Genomic DNA, 24,855 nt, shown 5'->3' with positions numbered 1-24,855 from the left:
GGTACCTTCGACAACACGTTCTTCGCAGGCAACACATCAGAGGACAGGTTTTAGAAATTCATTCAACATGTTTTTATTGAGCACCTTCTATGTAGGCCAGACACTGATCTAGGTGCTGGCGATACAGGAGAAGACAAAAAAATAGACAAAAATCCCTGCCTTTCCAGAGCTTCTGGAGCTGACATTCTAATGAAATCAAGATAAGAAAAGTAATCCATGGCCAATATGACCAGTTATGAGCCAGAGAACAGCTCCCCTGAGTAACAGAAGGGATTCCCTATCGCTTAATCAGAAAGTCAATCAAGTCCCTACGGGGTCACCCAAAATGACAGAGCCCTGCTTAGCTCCCAGACCCGTGCTTGAGAAATCAAGGGCTTCTGTCTCCTCTTGACCACAGTCTTGGAGGGAGAGGCCAGTGCTCAGGGCTCCCCAGGAGTACATTTAAAGTCTAAAAGGCATTTAAAAGTCTGTCCCCAAACCAATGGCATTCCCAACCAAAGAGTAAAGCAATAGCTGTGTGACTTTGTTTCAAGAATCAAGAATCGAGACAACAGCCTCTCAAATATGCAATTCACCAAGTGGAACACAGCCTGCAGAGAACAAAAAGAACCATCAAACTAAAATTAAAGTGTTTACAGCATAACAGTAAAGACATTAAAATGAGAATGCAGGAAAATTTTTTGCATAGCAATAGATTTAATCCTTGGCCCAAAAAGTAATAAAACAGAAACTTCCTAGAAGGCAGCTGGCAGTTTCAAATGCAGGCCGATACTGTCTGAGTCAGGTTCTGTTTATCTAACGTGTGACAAACCTGGAAGCATTTGGTCCAACTTGGTTTTTTACATAATAGTTTCATGTGCAGACCTTTATAGTAAGTCTTCACCTTCACGGAGCAGGACAGGGCTCACTGGGTTTACACAAGGTTGTGAGTGAAAGAAAACAATTCAAAAACCCAAACGGAAACAAGCAAACCACACAGCAAGCATACGAGGAGCAAAACATAAGCTACAATGAAGCGTCATTAATTAAAATTATTAGGACAAGGCGAGTTTGAAATCTCAAAGAATAAGTATCAATATTCTCGGTGAAATACATAAATATTTCAGGGACAGAGAGTAAAATGAATACATCTAAAAAAAAGGTGTAACCCGTAACGATCCTCATGGAAGTTTTTTAATAAAGCTGAAGAGTGATCGGTAATTGGCATATCAACTGGATATCAATTGGATAAAGGGGGCTTTTTAAAGAGAGCTTTTTAAAAAGATTTAAGTAGTTCAGATACAATGGGTTTCCTGACATAGTATTAATTTGCTTCAGCAAACCCTTCAGCTTGGCTCATTACCTTAAATTCCAGGAGAAATTAACGAGGTTTTACCGTAAAGTACAAACACAAACATTTCAAACGGTAAGTCTCCAGAGTCACCCACACCAAGACGTTAGGAAGGAAGCCTGTTGGTAGCTACCGGCGGCACAAGGCAGCGGGGACCAGATGTCAGCAGAGCTGAAAGCAGGGCCAGCTAGAGAGCAGGAATCCCTCCCAGAAGCCGACCAGTGGTTTCTCTACTCAGCAGACACACAAAGGGCAATCTTACAACGAAGCAGTAAAACGACTGCTTGTTAGGAGGCACTAAGTTTTAAGCTTCTGGTGGAGAGACCAGGAAAGGAGGTGGGGGGAGGGAGCGAAGGAGCGGTGTTTGCATGCTGTTGCCATGGTGAGCCACTGAAATTCAGTCAGCTTCCAACACCCCGCTAGCAGCAAGTGGCATCTGTGTTTCAGGTTTCCGAAGGACATGATTACAGCAAAAATCAAGCAAATAAACCCCAAGACAACCTCTACGTGAACCCTGAGCTTCCACACTCCCCTTTCACGGGAGACACTAACGCAGACCATCAGTATCCAGGAATATGTGGCTTTCACTAGGTGACATGTCAGTGTAGCTCCCAAACAGAGTGTTTATAAAATAAGGTATTCCAAATCACGTACATTTAACTTTGGAATCATGGAGGGAGACACACACGATACATGTAAACATCAAGAGAATCACTCCACTCCCTGTCTGGGTCCAAACCCATCCAGTCGTGGTTGGAGACAGTAAGTGGCCGGGGCCTGACCAAACAAACAGCAAGTGTGCGGGAGCCCCGACGGTGCCGGATAATCATTAGGAGGCAATCAAGAAATGACCGACCAAGGGTCAGGAACTGGTCACAAACAAGAAGAATGCGTTAAATGTAATTATCCCAAAAGTGAAGAGACAGACAATCCCATTTCGTCTTCAGAAAGAATCAAGTCACTGAAATTTGATCTCTTGTAAGTTGTTGCCATTTGCTTGGATGAAGTCTTGAAGGTTTTCCACTCTGTCTCCACCCAGCATAAGAACACATTGACTAGAAATCTGTGATAAGAATTTAGTAAAGTCTTTTCCCTCCTGTTCCTCATTATGCCAATGCAAGCACTGGAAAATTCCAAACAGAATCAAGTTAGTGGCACAGAAAGTTCATGAACTATCTATGTGAATGTTCACTATGCCAACAATGACCCAAAAGCATGACATGGTTAACTTCTCACCGTGGTCAGTTTCTTTACTCTGCCAGGCTCATCAAGTTAAACTTTAAAACCATTATAATCCAGACAACAAACTGTTCTTACCAGTGAGAATCCTAGTCCGCCCAGCCCGATCCCTGGGACTAAGAAAATGGCCTGCTCAGCAGTGGGCCAAAAAGGTTCTACAGGGGCCAGGGGCCCAGGCGTTGTAGACGCTCTCGGCCCTCCGCTCCCCTTCACCATGGCCTGCCCACCTCGCTCATGCCCACCCCCACAGCCAAAGCCCGAGGTGCAAGACGGAAACAGAAAGGCCTACCACTTATAGCTTCCTGTGCGAAGTACTTGACATCCACGTCTTCATCCTGGCCCAACTTCTGCAGTACTGGCTTCACTTCCTCCCGCAAAGCACTGAAATCCAACAGGATTGTCTGTGAAAGGCAGTCCTCTGAGCCACATAAAGGCTCTAGGATATACACGTTCTATGGTAATTTTGAAAGTTTAAAATTTTTAAAAAGTTAATTCTTTAGGCAATTTCTGGATACTAACTAGGTAATCGCAAAACTCCTCAATAGCTTCAGACAACGATCTGCTGTTGCAATCAATAGCATACAAAATCATACAGTAGCTTCAATGTAGAAGTCGGAGTGAACACTTCAGACACGGTTGTTAAATGATCATCTTTACACAAACCCCTATTTCAGGTAAAGGGAAAATCAGTGACCTTAATTTTTGCTCTAACTCCCCAGAAGAGGGTAAAAATTTAAATCTACTTCTTAAACCAGAGTAATACTCAAGTCTTACTCAGTGTTCAGAACTGGTCCAATTTTCTGAAGAGATTTGGCTACATTGAAACGGACGTTCGCCACTTGGTCTCCTGCCATTTTCAGTACAACGGGCAGCATGTGCTTCGTGGTTATTTCCTGACCGCAGGCTTCAGACAGCGCCTAGAGAAAGAATTAAGAGAGCGCACTTAAAACACTTTCTCATGTATTTAAATATCCCCAAATCTGAGACAACAAATTAACATTTAATGAGAAAGTAACTGACCTGCAGGAAAAGGTTTCTCGTTTGCACCTCTGAATGCGGGATACAAAGGAGCATTGGAAAACTCGGTTAAACCGGAATTCCCGGCTGACCGCACTCCTGCACATTTTACCATGAATTTAAAAACGGATGTTTTCTCTCGTCAACCGTCCAAGTTAATCGGTATAAGAAACAGATTATTCAGAATTCCGAACGACAGCCCCAAAAACCTGCTTACCGCCTTAGCTTAGCAATAATCCTGCGGAAGACTCACGTTAATGCAGAATAAGGTGGTCATCCTGTGCAAGTAATTGGGATCGTTCGCCATGACTAACACTCTGGGAACGATGGTGTTCTGGGCCCACTGTGTTCCGAACTTCTGAACGAGCTTCATGAGGTTGTTGGTGGCGGCTTCGCGGATAGCATACACTGGCAGCAGAGGCGCAGAGCACACGGTCACGAAACTTACATCAGGAGCACAGCCCCGTTCGCTCACATCGTCAGCCAAGGGGACCAAAAACCAAACCCTCCCAACACTCCCGATTTAGTTGTACTACACTGGCAAACATGCTCAGACGTGACTCATGATATACTGACTTGGTCTTATCATAGTTTACAGATGTGCCCTATGTCCAAGACAAAGGAGGTAGGGAGCTCGTTCTAGTGCCTACTATGTGCCAGGTGATCCAGAAAGAAAACAGAGGCTCCCTCCCCTCAAAGATCACGTGCTCTATCAGACACGTAAGCTAACACGGGCCGACAAGTCACGTGGTGGAAGACGGACCCTGACGAAGAATGAAAGTGTGTAGCAAAGGTCCTGAGGGCTGTACCAGAGTGGAGAGAAAAAAGAACAGGGAGGTCTGGGAAGCTTCAGGGAAGAGACGACTTGCTCTGGACCTCAAAGACTGAGGAGGATTTGTGTAAGTAGAGAGAGGAGGGAGGAATTCCTGGTGGGCACAAATGGACCCAGGGTACAAAGGAGGCTAACAGCACTCAGCAAGCCATCAGGTCGAAGAGTCAGGGGGGACCCGGAACACACAGCACCTGGAGAGCTAAATTTAGACCCTGTAAGAAAAACGCTGAGTTTTTAAGGCAAAGTTGTAACCTGATGACCAATGTGGTATTTAAGCAAGATTATTCCAGCAGCGACAACAACAGCTGGGGAGACAAGGCCAGCAAGGAGGTCGCTTAGAGGCCAGTGTGGCCCCCTGCATGACAGCAAATGAAAACCTCCGACGACCTGCCTCTCTGCCCTTAAAATGTTGATGGTGCGACAGCATGTCAACGTCTTCTGTGAATGACCGCCCGCTTTAACGTCTAAGAATTCCCTGTAAGATCATTTATCGAGGACATCGTCAATCTAGATGATCAGGCCTGAGCTACTACCTCCTCAACAACTCGCTGCTGCGCACAGCACTGACCAAAGTCAGGCCTGGTGCGACCGCATTTCGCAGGTCCCGGAGGACGCCACGCTGGGGCTCAGATAACGAGTCCAGGGCAGGGGGCACGCACTCCTTGTTCTACTTCTTTCCCTAGGCAGGCCTAACCCTCCTGGGTAATGGGACAGGCAAGGGTAGCCATCCAAGCCACAGCCCCAGCCCTGGAAGATTTATGTGAGGCTTCTGGACAGAAAACACCCAACTCTTCCCAGTGAGCAGATCCTCAGGCAGTGCCAACTGAGGCCAACAGGAAGGACCGCGCAGCCAAGAAAGTACATAATTTATTACCAATATGAAACCTGACCAAGGTCTATGGGAGAAGCAACCTGTCAGTGACAGCCAGAAGCATTCGTGGAGCGCACTCAAGCCGACTTTTCTACGTGCGCCCCAAGACCCGAATTCCCTCCACATTCAGAGCCTTCGCGTTTCGCACAACCCCCTCCCCATCTCCCCCGCTACGGTGGAACCACCAAGAGCATCTGTGTCTTGTCTGATTCTGTTGTTTAATTTGCTCGACATCCTTCTCGTCATCACGCCATTACCATAGGAAGGGACCCCGCGCCGGAGTAAGCAGAGACGGCGCACACACTCGGCCTGGGCCCTGACCTCAGCTGTACTCAACGGGACCTGGCAGACGCCCGCTATGGTCCTGGCTCCTCTGAATTTTGTGCCAAAAGAACGCAAACCATTCCAGAGTTCTGCCGGTTGGCTCTCCTTGCTTCGTCTCTCTCCCCTTCCCCTCAAGGGTCCCTCTGAATGCCTAACACCCTCCATGTGCTCACTCTGATGCCTGCCCCCTTCTCCTGTAAGAAATCCATTCCCCTTCTAGATCCCTCCCCCTGATCAATACTGTCCACTCAACCTCGGAAAAAGTGATGACCCTTTCTCCTTTATACTACTCTGGACTTTCACAATATTCTTGCAGTAGTTTAGTAAGCAGGAAAAAAGCTTCAAAAATGTAACTGAACAGTGATCACTACATAGCAGTTAGTCTAAAATGCAGAACAAAACCAAACAACAAAATCCCATGTGATTAATTACATACAGAACAACTACAGAGCTGACATTTCATTGATTCAAAGAACGCTTACAATGCCTTAAGTTTAGCATGCTAGCGTGCCGCTGCAGAAAAAAGGGCCAAGGGTCCCTCTTACTCCCCAACTGGGAGGGAAAAAATCTGAGCACTGAGAAAAGAATAACTGACTTGCACAGACAGTACAATCTTACATGGAAAGGATGTCAGGAATTCAATTCTCTGTGGAACATCAGGACTTTAAAAGTTCCTCAGAATTGGGGCACCTGGGTGGCTCAGTCAGTTAAGCATCCGACTTCGGCTCATGTCATGATCTCGCGGTTCGTGGGTTCGAGCCCCGCGTCGGGCTCTGTGCTGACAGCTTAGAGCCTAGAGCCTGCTTCAGATCCTGTCTCTCCCTCTCTCTGCCCCTCCCCTGCTGGCACTGTGTCTCTCTCTCTCCCCCTCTCTCTAAAAAAGAAACAGTAAAAATAATTTAAAAAAAAAAGTTCCTCAGAATTTAGAATGCAAGCTTTCAAAAAAAAGTACCGAATGACCTGCTGGGATGTGTCTTTCCACTAACATTAAATATCTATGAGAAATAAACATTTTCTTTCAAAAAGGAGACAAATTTCTTTCCTACGATTTACCAAGCTTAAGTTTCATTTAAAAAGAAAAAAATAGGGGCGCCTGGGTGGCTCAGTCGGTTAAGCAGCCAACTTCAGCCCAGGTCATGATCTCGCGGTCCGTGAGTTCAAGCCCCGTGTCGGGCTCTGTGCTAACAGCTCAGAGCCTGGAGCCTGGTTCGGATTCTGTGTCTCCCTCTCTCTGACCCTCCCCCGTTCATGCTTTGTCTCTCTCTGTCTCAAAAATCAATAAACGCTAAAAAAACAAATAAATAAAAGAAAAAGAAAAAGAAAAAAATTAATTGGCCATAAAAAGGTAACCTTAGAGGACAAGAAAATAGTCTTCACATTTAGGTTGAAAACGCTAAAATTACTTGTATATGCTTTTACAAGATCTGCACATTTCCTTCACAACCTCCTCTTCACTCTCTTAGCTATTTAACCTCCCACGTGACCGAAACATGCCCTTAGAGCAACCACTTCCACATACAAGCGGACACAAGCTTCCCCCTCCTTCCAAATACCCAGGCAGAAGCACTGCAGATGAGCAGACATCCTGAGTACATACAGGACATATAAGATGCTATGGTACTGAAACAAGATGCCTATCATATCCACCAAAATACGCAACCAAAGTTTCTTATTTTATAAGCCCCCAGGGCCCTCATATGAACAGGTGTCAGGCCACACTGAAGCTGCCAGGCCTGGACATGTGGCCTAGCTGTGAATCTCATGGGTACAGAGGGCACCCCTCCCCCGCATCGCTGCCTAGCAGACCAGAGGAGATACATGCACCTGAGACCTTAGCAAAGAGTCAACGTGTAAGGTGGTTTCACAGAAAACATCCACTGCCTTGATACTTTGATATGCAGCAGCACCAGCTTTCAGTGAGTTTGTGGCGCTGAGAAGAAAAGGATTCTGTGATTGCTGAATGATGTTATAAATACACAGAGAAGATAAGTTATTTCAAAACCTATTCTCTAAAACAGGTGCTCCATCTGACCTGCCTGAGCTCAAGGCATCACCAGCTGCCAGGGAACAATAAGCCTACCTCTCATCAAAAGCAGAAATCCGGGTGCCCCCCCCCCCCCCCTGCCCCAAGTCACAGCTGATGTCTTCCACTCCGAGACCCCGCCCCTGAATACCTCCTTCCCTATGTCACCTCAAAGAAGCCAAGCAGCCACTTCTAGCCCCTGGGCCTTTCATCAGATTCCAATCCCTACCCCACCCGATCTAAAGGAGCCGAAAACTAGAGTACCATGTTCGACCAAAGGCCCCTGGGACAAGGAAGGAGTGTAGGGTTAAAAAAGATAGTTTGAAAATAACATAACAGAATGGCTACGAAACAGGGCAGAGATTGTTTAATGAAGAAAATAAAATTTAAGATAAAAAGAAACTGGCAGAAAATAAAAACGTCAAGCTCGTGTTCAAGGGGAGCTAACTAGACTCTAACTGAAGCCTTTCTTCGTCCCTACAAAGGTAAGGCTAAATGTCTGATCAGATTAGGATTCCTTTCAAAAAAGGAAACCTATGAACAAAATGGATGTACACAAACACACAGGCCTTCCATAGTAATCTGTGTTTAACTTACTCACCATGGTCCACGAGCCAGGCCATACATAAAGAATTCAGCTTTTCGTCAAAGAACTCCACACCCTATAGATACAGAAGATTCCATTAATATGTATCTCCAAAGTTCAGAGATCAAGATGGTCTATTTACATTACATCAAAATGACCCAAAAGCTAAAAAAAAACAAAAAAAACAAAAACAGGTTTCCAAATAAGCTGAATGCATGAACCAGCCAGAAAAAAATAGCATGGAATGTGATTTACAAATTCTGAGACTATCTTATTAGACAACAATCATAAAGAAAGAAACCGTACATGAGATGGCCCAAGCCCTGCTAGGTGGGAGAGAAGAGGGTAGCCAGGAGCCAGACCCGACACTGCAGACGTGCTGGAAAAACGCATCGTGGACGGAGTGCCGAGCAGCATCTAGATCACTTGTGAAAAATGAGCTACCCACGAAAATACCTGTCCATAATAACAGTTCTCATTTTTTTCCTTCCTGGTTGATATAATAAATCCTTAAGGATGAAGAAACTGACATCGACAAATAGAGAGCTTCCCAATTAAAGAAAAAATTTCTGGGATGATGGGAGAAAGCAGAAGAGGGAGAAGGGAGCAGGCACAGGACTCCAGGGGAAGTGGCCCCAGCACAGAGTCACAGGTGGAACCACCCCGGCCGTCCCAATTCTGTTCTCCCTGGCAACGGGCGGTCACTCCAGCACGGGCGGACTGACACACGCCCAGCCCTGTGGGGCTCTGCGGCATGCGTGACAGTGCCAGGTGACATCTGCTTTCCTAGTGCCTCCTTTGTGGGGTCTGCATGTTTACAGATTTTTTAATTTCTCTGGCGGCTAAGAAGTTACTGACCAGTGACTGTGTACTTTAAATAAAGACAGTGAATATAAAATTGCAGTGCTTTGAAAATGGTGACTGAATAAAAGAGCTTTATGATCACAGACTGTGAACAGGTGTTAGCACACACTTCGATTACCATGCCAGCTTTCAAAGACAACCTCTTCACTCCAGATAATGGATTTTTCTTGGATCTTAATTACTGTGGCTTAACTTTACATTCACCATGGTCCACAAGCCAGGCCACATATAAAGTCTTGGAAGAATTTTACAAATTGACTACGTGATATAAAAATCTTTACACGTAAGGTGATAAGTAACAAGGCAACATGATACTAACAAGAAGTTGAAGACGTGGACAGCGCTCCCAACTGCTGCACGTCTCCCCTGCCAGACAGGTATGAGTCCGCCAAACTCACCACCACCCGCCCTGCTTCCAGACTCCTGCACCACAGAGCTACCCACCTTTGCCAGCTGCACAGGTCTGAAGGGAGCAGAGGTTAAAAGAAACATCACCCCCACCCCCCCTTCTGGACAGTACTTTCAGTCTTCAGCAGTTACGCACTGCCGCTTTCTACTCCGGACAGGTGACCCATGACAGTCACCAGTGAAGAAGAGGAGATGACCCTCAGCAGCACGTGGGAGTCACAGGAAAAACAGATGACAACATGACTTCACCTGACCCTATTTAGCTATACACAGATACCTCTGGCATCCATCCTGAAGAACGAGACACTTCAAATTTTTTAAAATATATGATGCCACAGACATGCACAGGGTGCGCTTTGTAAACTAAATATGCCAAAATCAGTAATATACATCTAAGGGTCTAAGAAAAGAGAAATTACATCCCACCTGCTGTGATCTGACAGTAATGGAAGTCTGGGGGAGAGGGGGACACAAAATGCAGCAATGTTAGCTGCAAGTGGACAGGTATTAGTAGCTTTCTCAAAAAACATTCAGGTATTCGTTCGTTCGACATTCTACAAATAGTTACGTGCTTAACTGCTGCCAGATACTGGCGGGCTCTGGAAGAAGAACACTGAACACAGTCGCTGCCCTAAAAGTGATCACTTGTCCATCTCCCCAGCTAAATTTTTTTTAAGAGACAGCAAGTGTGGGGAGGGGGAGGGGGAGGGGGAGGGAGAGGGGGAGGGAGAGGGAGAGGGAGAGGGAGAGGGGGAGGGAGAGTGAGGGGGAGGGAAAGGGGGGGGGGAGGGAATCCCAAGTGGGCTCCACCATCAATGCAGAGCTGGATGCGGGACTCAGTCCTGCAACCCTGCAACCCTCGGATCATGACCTGAGCCGAAATGACGAGTCGGACACTCAACTGACTGAGCCACCCAGGCGCCTCTGAAATTTTAATTACTATGATTATCAGAGTAAAACTACCCATGTAACATAAACAGCGATAATGTGGTCTCTGTCCAAAATACTAACACTATAAACATCATATTCCTTCCCTATATGATGATTCCTCAACTCCCTGTATCCAGAACGTAGGAAAAGTGGTAACCAGGGACATTCTGCTCAGAATATGGGCAAACAGGGAAGCTGCCCAGAGCAAAAATCAAAGCTGACGTATCTTGAAACCACACTCCCTTTTCTTCTCGGTTAAGAATTCCTTCAGACATGGAGACACTAAATACCACGCTCTCTTATACATACCAAAACGACATTCTTCTATGGCTTTGCTATTAGGTGGTGAGGAGGTGAAAGGCGTTTCTGTAATACCTTCTTGTTAGAAGTTAATGCACTACAGAAGATCAAAACCATCCTATGGGCAACCAGGTCAGACTTTCGTGCATCTAAATGAACATTATCAGATAAGCTGTGTGGGGCTCCTATGAGCCACAGCGACTGTGCCCGACGATCTGATGCTACCCATCATTTGGTGAGCCAAGGTACTCACCAGCTGGCCCGCCAGCAGTGGCATATACTCAATGATGGCCAGCCGGACCCTCCACTTGGCATCTTCAGCCAGCTCCACTATGGCAGGAAGGAGGGACTGAGAGAGCTGACGGATCCCAATCACTTCATTTACACAATCCAAGTTAGAGATGATATTCAAACGAACTTCCGGACACTGCAAGAACACATATGAGCATCAAGGTCTCTGCCAACGTTCTCCTACTATCATGATGAGGTTAACAACTGCCAAACATTTTTTTTTAAATAAGAAAGCATTGACTCGGGTGAAAAAAAAGTACAGCCTTAAAACAAATACTCACTACTCAATTCAAAGCACATAAATGTCACTGATATCTACCAGAACTTTCAATGAAAAGTCTATAGGACAGTAAAAAGCATAGGCTCTAGAATCAAATTACACTGATTCCAATCCCAGATTTGCCACTGCCAAGACTTGGGGTGAATTATTTATCTCTCTGGCTCAGTTTCCTCATCTATAAAATGGGGATAATAATGAGATGGGCTTCATAAGATTGTTTTGAGGATTAAACATAACCATACATGCAAAGCATTTATGATCACGCCTAACTGACTGTATTCGTCAATAGATTTTATAGCTATCATTAGAATTTTGATACTATAATATTTAACTTAAAGCATTTAAAATGAAGAAACATTGGCTTTAAAGAGATGACACCAGTGGATATCAGCAGGAATCAGGCAGAGAGGACATAAAAACGTTTTCAGGTCTGTATCAATGGCTCCTTGTGCTCATTTTCTGCAGAATTTGGAACTCCAAACCCAAACAGAGGAATTGTCACTGGTTTAAAATAAGCTACCTTTTTTTATCCCTTCATCCCTGTTTCAGGTTCTATTTTAGTGCAACCCCAAACCAAAACCAAACAAATCACTGACTATCAAAGGCAACAGAGTTTTTAGACGGACTCACCTCATCCTTTAACTGAGCTAAAAAAAGAGGTAGAAGGTGTTCAATGGTATTCTCTTTTCCCAAAATGGTAGACAATCCCATAATTACAGATGCTAGAGCCGATTTGACATGTTGATTTGTATCAGATACTAATTCCTAAAATAAAATCAAAATTAAAAGCCTTCTTTTGTGGCAAGACGACAGAGACTTCCATACCATCTCCCAAGGAATTTAGAGACAGCACTATTTCAATATTCACTGGCTGATACACTTCTTCAGATCATCTGTGTAACAACACAAACCTATGCACCAAAGAGCATTTTACAATTCCCAACATAATAAAGAACAACGTCACATTAACATAACTGTCCCAATTATTCCCTATCCACCTTTACACTCAAAAAAGCTAAATTTAAGGTCTATGTTTTTTTCTTTTTTAATTTATTCATTTATTTTTGAGAGAGAGAGAGAGAGACACAGAGCACACACATGGGTGCACGAGCAGGGGAGGGGCAGAGAGAGAGAGAGAATCCCAAGTAGGCTCTGCACTGTCAGCACAGAGCCCAATGCAGGGCTCAAACTCGTGAACCGTGAGATCATGACCTGAGCTGAAACCAAGAGTCAGCAGTAACTGACTGGACCACCCAGGTGCCCCTCAAAAAGCTTTAAGGTAAAACAAAGAAAGAGAAAAATGGAGGTAAAGTCTGCCTTGTATCATACAGGGCAGAGTGAAACAAAAAATAACCTAGTTAGGTTTACCTTTATATAGGGGAGAATCTGACTCATAATTATGGTCTCTCTACCTTCAGTGGGTAAGTTCTCACAGAGTTCTAAAAGAGATAAATAGAAAACAATAGTGCTTACATACAGCCATTTACAAGATGCCAGGTTCACCAAGAGGTGCAAATTAAATCAAATCATATGTTTAAGCTAATAAGGGAAAAGAGGTCTTATTCTGAGCGTACTTTTTATCAATCTATACGCCAAATACACCAATCCTAAAAAGGCATCTTTTTGACAGGAACAAGATACAATGGTTATTTGGTTTTAAATATAAATAGAGCAGCTCTGTCTCACAGTGTGGCATTTCCACACACCGAAATCATCTCTTACTCAAAGATACATCGCACAATAACAAACATACAAAATTCACTGACATTTAAAAAATACACCAAAAATGAAGGCTATGTCCTGAGACATCAATTGAACGCCTTAACCTTTTACTTTGTGGGCAGCAGCTGCTCGGACTTCAGCTTCACAGTCTTTGAGTAGGTTCTGAAAGGCGGGGATGAGGTCATTTAGGGTGATTTTAGGACCCACAGCTTTCTGGAGCTATAAAAAAAATTGTACATGTTTTAACGCACGCTAACAAGTTTAACATGAACAAAACAAAACCAGTATAATCTTCAAGTATATTCTTGCTACAGGCATTCCCATTCAGAAGAATTCATTCAGAAACTTCTGGTACACAACAAAAAAGAGGTTTTGTTTTTTTTGTCTTAGTACTTAAAAGATGTCACTATAATAACCTTACCTCTGAAAACTTGTCAGCTACCATATAGCGAACCCTCCAAGATTTATCTTCCGCTGCTTGCCGGAGCGTGGGCATCACCAGAGCCTCAAGGTCCTCCTGGGACAGCAACTGGGCGATACTGACACAAGCTTCCACAGCTAAGAGACGCACTGAATCCTAAAGGAATAGAACTTCTTTCCGTTAGTCAGATGGTATCTACCGAGAGCCACAGGGCAGTACGTGTGGTACGAGGCAGTGCTGTGGGGTTCATTTAAAAGAAGAAAAAAAAAAAAAAAGGGCATATGGATGGCTCAGTGAGTTAAGGGGCTGACCTCGGCTCAGGTCATGATCTCACAGTTTGTGAGTTCGAGCCCCCCGTGGGGCTCTGTGTTGACAGTTGGGAGCCTGGAGCCTGCTTCAGATTCTGTGTCTCCCTCTCTTTCTGCCCCTCCTCTGCTCACACTCTGTCTCTCTCCGTCTCTCAAAAATAAATGAACTCTAAAAAAAATGGAATGGAAAGAAAAAAAAAAAAAACCACTGCATACAGCTTCATGTCTTCCTTCCTTCCTTCCTTCCTTCCTTCCTTCCTTCCTTCCTTCCTTCCTTTCATACAGCTGATCCCTTTGCCTGGAACAGTGTATCAAAATCCATAAAGGGAGGGGCGCCTGGGTGGCTCAGTCGGTTAAGCGTCCGACTTCAGCTCAGGTCACGATCTCGCGGTCCGTGAGTTCGAGCCCCGCGTCAGGCTCTGGGCTGATGGCCCAGAGCCTGGAGCCTGCTTCCGATTCTGTGGCTCCCTCTCTCTCTGCTCCTCCCCCGTTCATGCTCTGTCTCTCTCTGTCTCAAAAATAAATAAGCAAAAAAAAAAAAAAAAAGTCCATAAAGGGAGAAACAACCTTGCTCTAGGAGGGCCTGGGTGCCTCAGTCAGTTGAGCTCCTGACTTCATTTGGCTCAGGTCATGATTTCATGGTTCATGAGTTAAAGCCCCACATATGTGGCTCTCTGCTATCAGCACAGAGCCCACTTTGGATCCTCTGTCCCTCTCCCTCTGCCCCTCCCCAGCTCATTCTGTCTCTCAAAAATAAATAAACATTTAAAAACAAAAACAAAAACAAAATACCTTGTTGTAGAATGAACAGTAATTTCCTTGGCTAGAGTGCAGAGCTTTTATTAAGGAAAACAAATGAAAATGTAAAAATTAAATAAAAAAAGAGAACATTATAATGATGTCTTCAAGGCCTCCTCTAATAAGTTGTTGAAGAACAAAAATGAAAGCTACTTGAACAAGCTGTTTAACAGATCAGAACAAAAACAAAAGAATAAGGCTAGGGGAAACACTTAGGAAGCTCAGTTTTTAAAACACTCAGTTTGGGGTGACAGTAATAGTTTGGGCATGAGATGATGACTTGGAAAGAAACACACAAAAAATAAAAGAGTTAGTAATAAAAAACAACAACAACACTGGATTTAAATGTGGAGAATCAGGGGCAGAATAACTTTGAGGTAACCAAGCCTAGAAAAAAGAGGCCAAAAACTTTAGAAAACTGTGAGATTAATGACCTCAGCTCCCCAAATGTAAACTGCCAAATGCCAATGTGATACCTATGTGTCTTTTGACCGAGTGGAAACACGCAATTAGACACATCAATGAGAAATTAGGAATTGAGATTACAGACTTGGAAATCTTAACAAATAGAAACTAAAAATATGTAAAAACATAAGCACCCAGGAGGAACCAAAACTCTGAACACCATGTGTGCATATGCTATTACATATTTCACAAATATTACACATCATACTTTTCAAAATATTACAAATTTTAAAAATCGTCGATGAACAATAATTTACTGTATCCCCAAGATACTCGCTCCTCTACCCACAAGGAAACCAGCTAAAAAAAGGCAGAACTAGGTTCCTGGTAGTGGCTACACAAGGAATTTTGAATCCAAAAACAATGCTCTATCAAGGGACTACTATCATCTCTGGAAATATTTACCAATAAATATTTGTTAAATTCATCAATGACTTTTCTCCCCAATACCTGCTCCTCTTCCCGGCCTCTTCTCTGTCTCAGCAATGACACCACCATCCACCCGGTTTGGGCTAAAGCCAAAGGTCAAGGTCTCCTTGACTGCTCTTTCCCCTCTTCCCATCGTCCCAGTGACTCTGCCTCTAAACCTGTCTCCAGATTCTCTCCACCTTCACTATGCCACCTTAGTTCACCATCCTGCCTTGCCTACCTTACGGCAGACGTCTCCTAACTGGTCTTCCTGCTTCTAAACCCCACCCCCACCCCCTTACAATTCAGCTTTCACCCAGAAGCCAGAATGCCGGGACGTTCTTTTTAAAAGGTACATTACACCAAGTCACACCACCTCTGCTTACAATCTAGGTGTATTCTCACTGCACCTAGGAAAAAACTTCAAACTCCATACCCTGACTTAGAGGGCCTCCATAATCTGGCCTCGGCCTATCTTCTCCGGAAGACCTTACCAGAGTCCCTGTCACCCGCTTTGTTCCAACCTGACGGCCTTTACGCTAGGTGGCTTCTCCCGGTGGAGCTCCGGTACTCCAGGAAAGGGTATGGCTGGCATTTTTCTCTTGTTTCTCAGTTTGTATCACTACTTCAGAGTCCTTCTCTGACTAACCAGTCTAGAGGAATGCCCTATAATCAGTCCCTGTTACATCACCCTACTTTATTTTCATCCTAGCATTTATCATGCTTATTGATCTGTTTATAATGGTTAAACACTGTAGCCCAGCACTGGAACAGTGCCCGATATGTAGCAGGTACTCAATAACTGTTTTTTTCCAAAAATGACTAAGCCAGGAGCCCCAATTCTACCAGGGGTCAGACAGAATACACATATACGTATCATACAATTAAGCACTTATTTTTTTTTCTAACGTATCACAACTAGAAATTATATGCCTCTTAACGAAGTGTACGATCCCACATATAATGTGGTCTTATCACCCCAAAAATATCAAACCTAAATCTCATCAAGCCTCTAGATCATGGATGGGGCAAACACTGGCCGAATGCAAAACTGCAGCTACTTCATGTAAATAAAGTTTTACTGCAACACCACACACATCAGTTTACATATAGAGCTTTTGTGCTACGAAAGCAGAGTTGAGTAGTTACAACAGCCACAAGGCTGAAAATATTTACCATCTGGCCCTTTACAGGCAAAGTTTACAAACCCTCCTCCCCCACACTGCATTCAAGTTGCAGGAAATACCGAGGACAAAAGAAAATGTTAAATTATACCATGGGAAGCGTCATCAATAAAATCCCAAGGAGGATTTGAACCTCTGCTGTCCGATGTAACCACCACCCACATGTGGCTCTTGAGTCCATGAAATACGCTAATGCCCATGTTCATATGGTCACTATTTTGCACGCAGTGTGTTAAATAACATAAACTATTAAAATTAATTTCCCATTTTCTAGTTTTTAAAATGTGACTACTGGAAAACTTAAAAAATTAACAGGTAACTTACACTATATTTGTTGAACAGTGTGGTTTTAAACTATAATGTTCCATAAAAGTACAAAGAGAAGTAAGAGCTGGTAACCACAAAAGTCAAGAGAAAGTGTTATCTGAAGCAGGCAGGGGGTGGGTGTGCGTGGGCGAGAGCTGGGGCGGGCTTCCAGGGTGGTGGCTGTCAAAGTTCTGCCTCCTAACCTTCTTATTATTCAGAGTTGTATCTTTTGTGCTCCCCTCTATATGGTATCTCAGTAAGTTTTTTCAATTATTTTAAGGTAAGATTTACCATCTTTCAATATGAGACTCATCGAGAGGTCCAGGTCCTCCACATGTGAAGTGATTCCAGGAAGACACCAAGCAAATTAAAACCCACACGCATTCTTCTGGGGTCCAGAAACTCTGGGGGTGGATCCTCTAGCCACAAAGAAGGCAGTTCGGCTTAGCCATGAAGGCTCTGGACTCTGAAGCCCAACTGCCTAGACTCTAACCCCATCTACACCACTGCAAACCATGCCATCCTGAAAAAGCTACTTCGACTTTCTGTGTCTGTCATTCCCTAACACGTAACATGGGCTATCTACCTCATGGGGCAACTATTACCCCAGTATTTCTTTTACGTAAAAACCCCTTAGGACAGGCTAAGAAAAATCACACACTTACTGCAGGTGCTCCTTATTGTTATTATTTCTACACCAAAAAGATCCAGATCCTTGGACTTAAAATTGCTATTGTACAAAGTCCCCCTATACAGTCCTCCAGAGAAGGGAGAGGCTCAGGCAGCCTTCCTAACACATTTGTTTATCTGAAAGTCAAAAATCCCAGGCAACATGACCCCGTTGTGACCGGCTGCAATGCGTGAAGGTGTGTTAGCCCTTAAAGCAGCTTTGGTCTTCCCTTCTTAGAGGATTCCCATCTCCTCTCTGACTCTTGTTTTAACCACTGCCAGCACAAGAGAAAATCATGGTCTGGTTAAGACAGAAATGGAAAGGCACCAAGATGGCTCATATTAAATTCTATCTAGGGGCGCCTGGGTGGCTCAGTCGGTTGAGCTTCCGACTTTGGCTCAGGTCATGATCTCATGGTCTGTGAGTTCAAGCCCCGCATCGGGCTCTGTGCTGACAGCTCGGAGCCTGGAGCCTGCTTCTCATTCTGTGTCTCCCTCTCTCTCTCTAACCCTCCCCCACTCATGTTCTGTCTCTCTCTGCCTCAAAAATAAATAAACATTAAAATAAAAAATTATCTAGCCCAAAATTAAGTATTAATTTTGCAAAAAGGATCCTAACATATAACCAAAACTCCCAAAGGAATCCTTAAAACGTTAGAGGAAAGGAAATCTATGTACCTCAGATACTAATCACTAACTTACCTGTTCGTCTGAAGCTAGGTTAGTGAACAGCGGAACAATTTCACTTTTCACACTATCTAATTCCAAAACTTTTGCAAATTCGCCCAGTTTGGAAGCGGCAGCACGTCGTACCATGGGAGTGTCATCTGAGCACAACGAACGGAAGTGCCTAAAGCAAATGATAATGAAGGTATTTCCTGTCAAGTACCACTGAATTAAATGCCCCCAACACACACACACACACACACACACACACACACACACACACACACACGGCCATCTTAGAGGTTTTCTTTTATGAATATCAGTGCTTAGGTAGGCTTCTAATCTAAAAGCACTCGTATATTCAATTGAATGATAAAAAATCATGTTATCACACGTGTCCTGCTATCAGCCACTCACAGGTAACAGGGTATTGTGTAACTGTCAGCCAGAAGTTCCCAAAAACCCCAAATAACTCAAAAAAACAACGTATCTTACTGTCTAATTTCTGCTCTGACAGCATCTGAAGCCCTGGGATAGCAAACACTGAACAAGCCACACGCAGATGTGCGAGAAGTAAACCAGTCTCCACTCGCCAGACGCTTCACCAGAGGTACAAAATGGGCTTCCAGAGCATTAGGAGTGTGCTCCTGGGAGATCTGCCTCAGCGACTCCACAGCCTTGTCTCGAACCACGGTCTCTTCCACAGTTGCCAGACTTTCCAAAGGAGGCTGAATAGGCCAAAAAGGAAAAATCAGAAAAGAAAACTTACTGAATCAGGGTAGATACAGATTACCACCTTTTACAGGGACTCAAGGGAGGTGGTACATGTAACCAGAATGTTCGCTACATCACACCAAATGGTTACTTTCAGTTCACACAGTGATAACATATGGTGTGTCCAACCTGAAGACACGACTTCTGTAGGACGGCCAAGGTCTCATGTCCCAGATGGCAATTCCCAGATGGTGTCTACAAACGACACCGTGGAGACTCGACACAATATTAATATTACTGTGAGCTGAATGACTAGGTTTAAAAGATATGTAGCCAAATTCAGATAAGACCATGTTTTTCCTCAAGAGTAACTGCAAAAACATGAGCAACAGTGGGCAGCACAATTAAAGGATGACATCTCATCAGGCCACTGAGGCCACACAACCTTCGGAGAAGCAGCCCTGTCCACCAGCCCCACACCATCAACTTACCTAACATGTAAGAGGCTGAGTACGAAACCACTTTTTTCAGAAGACACTGCAGACTCTTTGTGAGCCAGACAGAGAGCAGGAGTTGTGGACAGAGCAATGAAGAACACAGAGATGGTAGGAATCCCTGTTTGCAGCTTTAGAAACAGAAGAGACCAAAGGGGTTGGTCTGGAATAGGATCAGAAAGTGAACATGACCCAGCCCAGCGAAAAGCACACGAGGGCTGGTTCTCTGAACCTCTTCCTTTCTGGGTCTGCATTTGGTAGAGGCGTATTCAGCATACGCCATGAGCTGCAAATGTTGAAGATAAAAATCCACAATACAGGACTCACGAAAAGACTGAAACAAAATTATGACTCAAAGAAAACAACTGTGTCTACTAATATTACGTTTCAAAAAATGTTTAATACACAAAAGTAGAAAGTACTTAGCATTCCTAAGAGGTATTCCAGAAGCCCTTTAAAAGGATACTGCTTTCTTACTTGAAAGGCCTTTCACTAGTTACGTCTGCCTCCTCGGAGCTCCTCTCATACAGTATCAGTGGATCATCTCTATCACTACCCTAGGATAAGGCCAAGCTCCTGAGAATCAAAGACGAGCTGTCTCTGGATTTTAACTCTGCCTAAGTCTCCAGGCCCTCTTCTACTGTTCCGCCCACCACTCCTATGTACTCCCGTCACACAACCTGTTTCATACTTCCAAACCCGAGTCAATGATTACTGCTGTATTTTAGCACTGAGGACAGAGAAAAAACAAGGCAGACAGGTTCTTCGCTCTAGTGGACTTTTATTGTAGTGCAGGAAGACAACTAACAAAGAACATAATCTTATGGTGATGAGTACCCTGTAAAGAAACAGAATAGGATGATGTGATAAGGGGTGACTAGGAGGCAATTTCAGGCTGGGTGTTCAGGAAAGGCCTCTTTGAGAAGATGCACTGAGGTTGATATCTGAATGACAAGGACGCAGCCACCAGAAGCTCAAGAGAACATTAGAGGGGACAACATAGGGCAATAATCTTAGGGTAATAATAAGCTTGGTTTATTCAAAGGACAGAAAGAAGATCCCTGTAAACAGAATGAGGTTATCAAGAAGGAACACAGTAGGAGATATATTCAGAGATAGCTTGTAACTTAGCTTACAAAACCTAAGATAGGAATTTGGATTTTCTTTATTTTTAAGTTTATTCATTTATTTTGAGAGAGAGAGAATGAAGAGGGGAGGGGCAGAGAGAGAGGGAAAGAGAATCGCAAGCAGGCTCCGGGCTGTCAGTGCAGAGCCTGATGCGGGGCTCAATCTCATGAACCATGAGACCGTGACCTGAGCCAAAATCAAGAGTTGGTCACTTAAGCGACTGAGCCACACAGGTGCCCTGGAATCTGGATTTTCTAAGAGCTGTGGCAGGAAGTAACCCATGTGCCAGGTGAACAGTGGACTACAGGGAAGGGTGGGAGGCAGGAGTGGAGAACAACTGGTCAGGATGTTACTGCAGTAATCTAGCGGAAAGACTGTGACGTCTGGAAAGATGAGGAGAGATGAGCTAGGTAGTAGTGGGGAAGAAGGAAAGTGAACTGATTTGGAACGCATTTGGAATCTACCGGAATTACTAACAGATCCAATCTGGGAAATGAGTGAAAGAAATTTTCAAGAATGTCTTCTAGGTTTTGGTTTGTGCAAATGGGAGGACAGTGATGCTGTTTACTGAGATGGGACCACTAAATGACAGGCATATTTGGGGGAGAAAATGGAGTTCTGTTTCAGGCATGTTAACATTTTTTTTTTTTTAAGTAGGCTCCATGCCCAGCAGGGAATCCAACTCAGGGCTTGGACTCACGAACCTGAGATTAAGACCTGAGCTACGATCAAGAGTTGGATGCTTAACCAAATGAACCACCCAGGCATGTTAAATCTGAAATGCCTGTTTGATATCCAAGAGGAAAAGCCACAGGCAGATAATGTAGAGAGATACAAGCAGATATCTCTATTGATGTATCTGGAATTCTATGGAAAGGTCAGAGGTAGAAAGAAAAATCACAGATCAACATCATATAGACAGTATTTGAGCCATGAGGCATATATGTCTATCTTGTCCAAATGCAGTCATCCTTCAAAACCTAATTCAGACATCATCCCCCAAGAGGTTTTCTCTCATCACCCTGGATGAATCCCTTTCTCCTTTCTGCTATTCAGGTACCTCTTATGTGCTCCCATTCTTCCATTTAACACTGTACGGTAATTGTCTGTCGGTACCTAAGGCAGAGACCTCATCCCATTCACGCTGGCCTTCTTCACAGCAACACTGTAACTTCAGGGCCTGATATAGCAGGTGGTCAGTAAATGTCAACCAAATTGAGCTGAACTCATCAAATCCACAGAGTAAATCAGAAGCAAACCACAGGCTTACAATCAAAGACAAAAAGCTAATAAACATTTCCAGGGCACCTGACTGGTTCAGTCTATAGAGCATACAGTTCTTGATCTCAGGGCTGTTAAGTTCAAACTCCACCCTGGAAATAGGGATTACTTACAGAAATAAGAGAAAGAAAAGAAAAGAAAAGAAAGAAAAGAAAAGAAAAGAAAAGAAAAGAAAAGAAAAGAAAAGAAAAGAAAAGAAAAAAGAAAAGAAAAGAAAAGAAAAGAAAAGAAAAGAAAAGAAAAAGCTAATAAACATTTCCAAATTCATGACACTGCTAGATGAGAATTAAGATCTCTAATTTCAGGGGGTGGGGAGAAGACCCATAAAAATAATCGAACCCTTTTTCTCCCAACTGGCAAGTTCACACAAAGTTCTGATGCTCGCAGTCAGAAAAAGGGTTGAATCCGAAGCGCCTACATTATCTGTCCTTTCAACAGCCAACACTGAGGCTATCTACAAAAAAAAACCTGCATTAAAAATGTAGTGTTCCTATCGACAAATACTGTATGGTTTATACAGGTTAAGTTATGGAAGAATGGTAGGCAAAATATACTCACCAGCAGACAGTGGGCAAAGTCAGGACCTCCCACCAGGCCAGTGAAATTTCCCAGTTGCTCAGCAAGAGCTAACAGTACCTCATCTTCATCATAAATCGTATCTGGAAATGACAACGACCAGGTACTCATCAACAAAGAGAGCAGGCCCGGAGCTGGACACTCACAGAGAACTAGGAATAGACTCGATATTTAGCTAGAGGGGCCCGTCACAATCCTAACAGCATTCCAGATCTGTATGACACAATGAATTAGAAGTTGGTAACCCCGTATCAATGACTTTCCCATGAGCTCAACAGTTAACTGAATACATCTGGCCCCATGATGCTATGCCCTGTCTCGTTTCCTCAGAGTGCATCAGGCTCAGCTTAGTACTCAATAGTGTGGGTAACACTTTCTAAAAAAAGAGTCAAAGTCTTGAAAGCCACTGGAAAATTTGAAAGCCACGGAAAATGGAAATGGCCATGCCTCTCTTCAAACAAAAAATTCACATACCTGTAAGGAATGGCAGCAGTTCTGTTCGTGTCCTTTCTACTCCAAGTGCCAGAGCAATTGTGGATAACTTCTTAATACTGTTAAGGCGGAGCTTTAAAAATACAAAGTGCAAAGAATAAACAGTTCTGATTTACACCAAAACAAGAATACTACAAACAAGTGAGACAACGACACACACTGAGAAAGAGGCAAACCTTCAACTTGGGTTTGATTCTATGAGGAACCTCAGAAGCAGTGGAACGTGCCTTCATTTTAACCAAACGAAGATTTTTTTAAGAGCCACACTCATAGGGCCCGTTAGAAAAAGAAAATACCACATACAGGAAGGGAGACGATTTCAAAATGAGAGCACATTGGCACTAGTGAAGCAGGTGAAATGGTTGAAGACAACCCTTGCCTCTCCAAAGAAAAGTTACAGCAGAGCTAACGCACCAACTCATCTAGGTAAGCCACCCCACTCTCTCTCTACCCACCAAGCACAGCCAGTTTCCCAGCCTAGAGGAAAGCTTTCATTCACCTGCAGCCCGCTCCAGCCCCCTCGGGCCACGTCGGCCTCCTCCCGGCCCAGGACTGGACGCGAATCCGCCTCCCTGCACCGCCCGGAAGGGGCGCCCAGGCGGGAAGCCGGGGCTGGGAAGCCGGGGCTCCCACAACCGCCGGGACCGGACGCTGGGAGTGGGAGCTCTGCCCGGGTCCAGATAAGGTCCAGTCAAGCCACCACACCCCTCCTGGGACTTTCCCCTCCTCTCAATTAAATTTCTGTTCAGAAGCCGAAGCCGGCTCTTTCAGTCCCCGGGCCTCTCCCACCGCCGAAGCCGGCTCCTTCAGTCCCCGGGCCTCTCCCACCACGGCGCCGGCCTTCCTCCTCCCCTACCACACGCCCGGCCGGGCCCAACTCCATTCCCCGGCCCGATTCCAGTACCTGCACATCCTCGTTGCGGAGCTCGTCGATTAAAACCGCGATCGGGTATAGCGAATCGTCTCCATCTCCTCCCGCTGCCCCTGGGCCGGTCCCGGGCCCCGCTGTGCCCGCCATGTTCTTTCTTCTCCGGCTGGTCGCCGCAGCCAGCCGCGCGCCCAGGCCCCGCCCCGCGCCCAGGCCCCGCCCCGCGCCCAGGCCCCGCCCCGCGCCCAGGCCCCGCCCCGCGCCCAGGCCCCGCCCCGCGCCCAGGCCCCGCCCCGCGCCCAGGCCGGCGGAACTAAGGCCCGTGCTCCTGCTTCGCCGAAGTGGGGGAGTAGAGTCCCCGCCCGGCTGAAGGAGGCCCCCACGTGGACCCCATTGCGGGGGCTGCACGTCTAAACTCCAGAACAAGGGTGGGCTGAGGAAGCGAATGGAGCCCCCACATCCTTTACACAGCCGAAAGAAACAGGGGCAGGAATGCATTCTGCTCATGATGGGCTGAAGGGATCAAGGACCTACCTGAGTGTTGCGAGCCCTGCTCCCAGGACTCAGGCAGACCAAAGAGGATGCCCGAGGGCAGGAGGAAAACAGATTTAGCACCTCCCCCGGCTTCGTCCTGGCCCTGAGCCACCGGGTCTCCAGCCCTAATTTCCCCGCTAGCTTTCACAGAACCCCTCCACCTCTTCCTCTGGCCTGTGAGCCAGAATTGTATCTGGCTCCTGCTTCGTAAGACAAATAACGCGGGCGGCGAGAGAAAATGAACGGGGCTGTCCAAACTCCCCAGTCAATATTTTTTCCGCTTTTTCCATGCAAGCTGTTAAAAACATGCTGCTCTCTTGTTTTTGTGTTTCTTTTCAGTTTGGTACTGGAATGGTGCCTTCTGTTGTTTTTTTTTTCTTCCTCCCTCTTTTAGGTCTTTAGCATGCTAGAAGTACAACAATCACGCAAAACGAGGACAAGCTTTAATCCTTCCAGATTGGGTGGAGTGGCTACTTTGCTCTACGAGAAAGGCTAAAGTGGCGTCCCTAGAACTCCACGAGTCCTC

The 24,855-nt window shown here is 45.0% G+C and overlaps 1 protein-coding gene across 4 annotated transcripts in view; it reads right to left on the bottom strand.

Moving 5' to 3' along the window:
• The window catches only part of PPP2R1B (protein phosphatase 2 scaffold subunit Abeta), a 33,482-nt gene extending 9,501 nt beyond the window's left edge, over positions 1 to 23,981 (bottom strand). For 2 of the 4 annotated variants that reach the window (XM_053900517.1, XM_053900518.1), the window contains exons 1-14: positions 23,832 to 23,980; positions 22,910 to 23,000; positions 22,418 to 22,518; positions 18,738 to 18,970; positions 18,279 to 18,426; positions 13,439 to 13,594; positions 13,122 to 13,236; positions 12,664 to 12,734; positions 11,926 to 12,060; positions 10,978 to 11,151; positions 8,238 to 8,298; positions 3,840 to 3,994; positions 3,344 to 3,486; positions 2,859 to 2,950 (exon numbers count right to left, since the gene is read on the bottom strand). In XM_053900517.1, coding sequence (XP_053756492.1) covers positions 2,859 to 2,950; positions 3,344 to 3,486; positions 3,840 to 3,994; positions 8,238 to 8,298; positions 10,978 to 11,151; positions 11,926 to 12,060; positions 12,664 to 12,734; positions 13,122 to 13,236; positions 13,439 to 13,594; positions 18,279 to 18,426; positions 18,738 to 18,970; positions 22,418 to 22,518; positions 22,910 to 23,000; positions 23,832 to 23,945 — 1,789 coding nt within the window. In that variant the 5' untranslated portion in view covers positions 23,946 to 23,980. Of the gene's footprint in view, positions 1 to 57; positions 2,454 to 2,858; positions 2,951 to 3,343; positions 3,487 to 3,839; positions 3,995 to 8,237; positions 8,299 to 10,977; positions 11,152 to 11,925; positions 12,061 to 12,663; positions 12,735 to 13,121; positions 13,237 to 13,438; positions 13,595 to 18,278; positions 18,427 to 18,737; positions 18,971 to 22,417; positions 22,519 to 22,909; positions 23,001 to 23,831 lie in introns of those variants that run through there. The other 2 variants (XM_019469210.2, XM_053900516.1) reach the window with 2 other exon arrangements.
• Positions 23,982 to 24,855: the final 874 nt, after the last annotated feature.

The sequence above is a fragment of the Panthera pardus genome, unplaced genomic scaffold, assembly GCF_024362965.1.
Source record: "Panthera pardus isolate Hobbes unplaced genomic scaffold, ASM2436296v1 HiC_scaffold_12, whole genome shotgun sequence".
NCBI lineage: Eukaryota > Metazoa > Chordata > Mammalia > Carnivora > Felidae > Panthera > Panthera pardus.
Note: the sequence above shows the minus strand (reverse complement) of the source record. Positions and strands in the feature narration are given on the sequence as shown.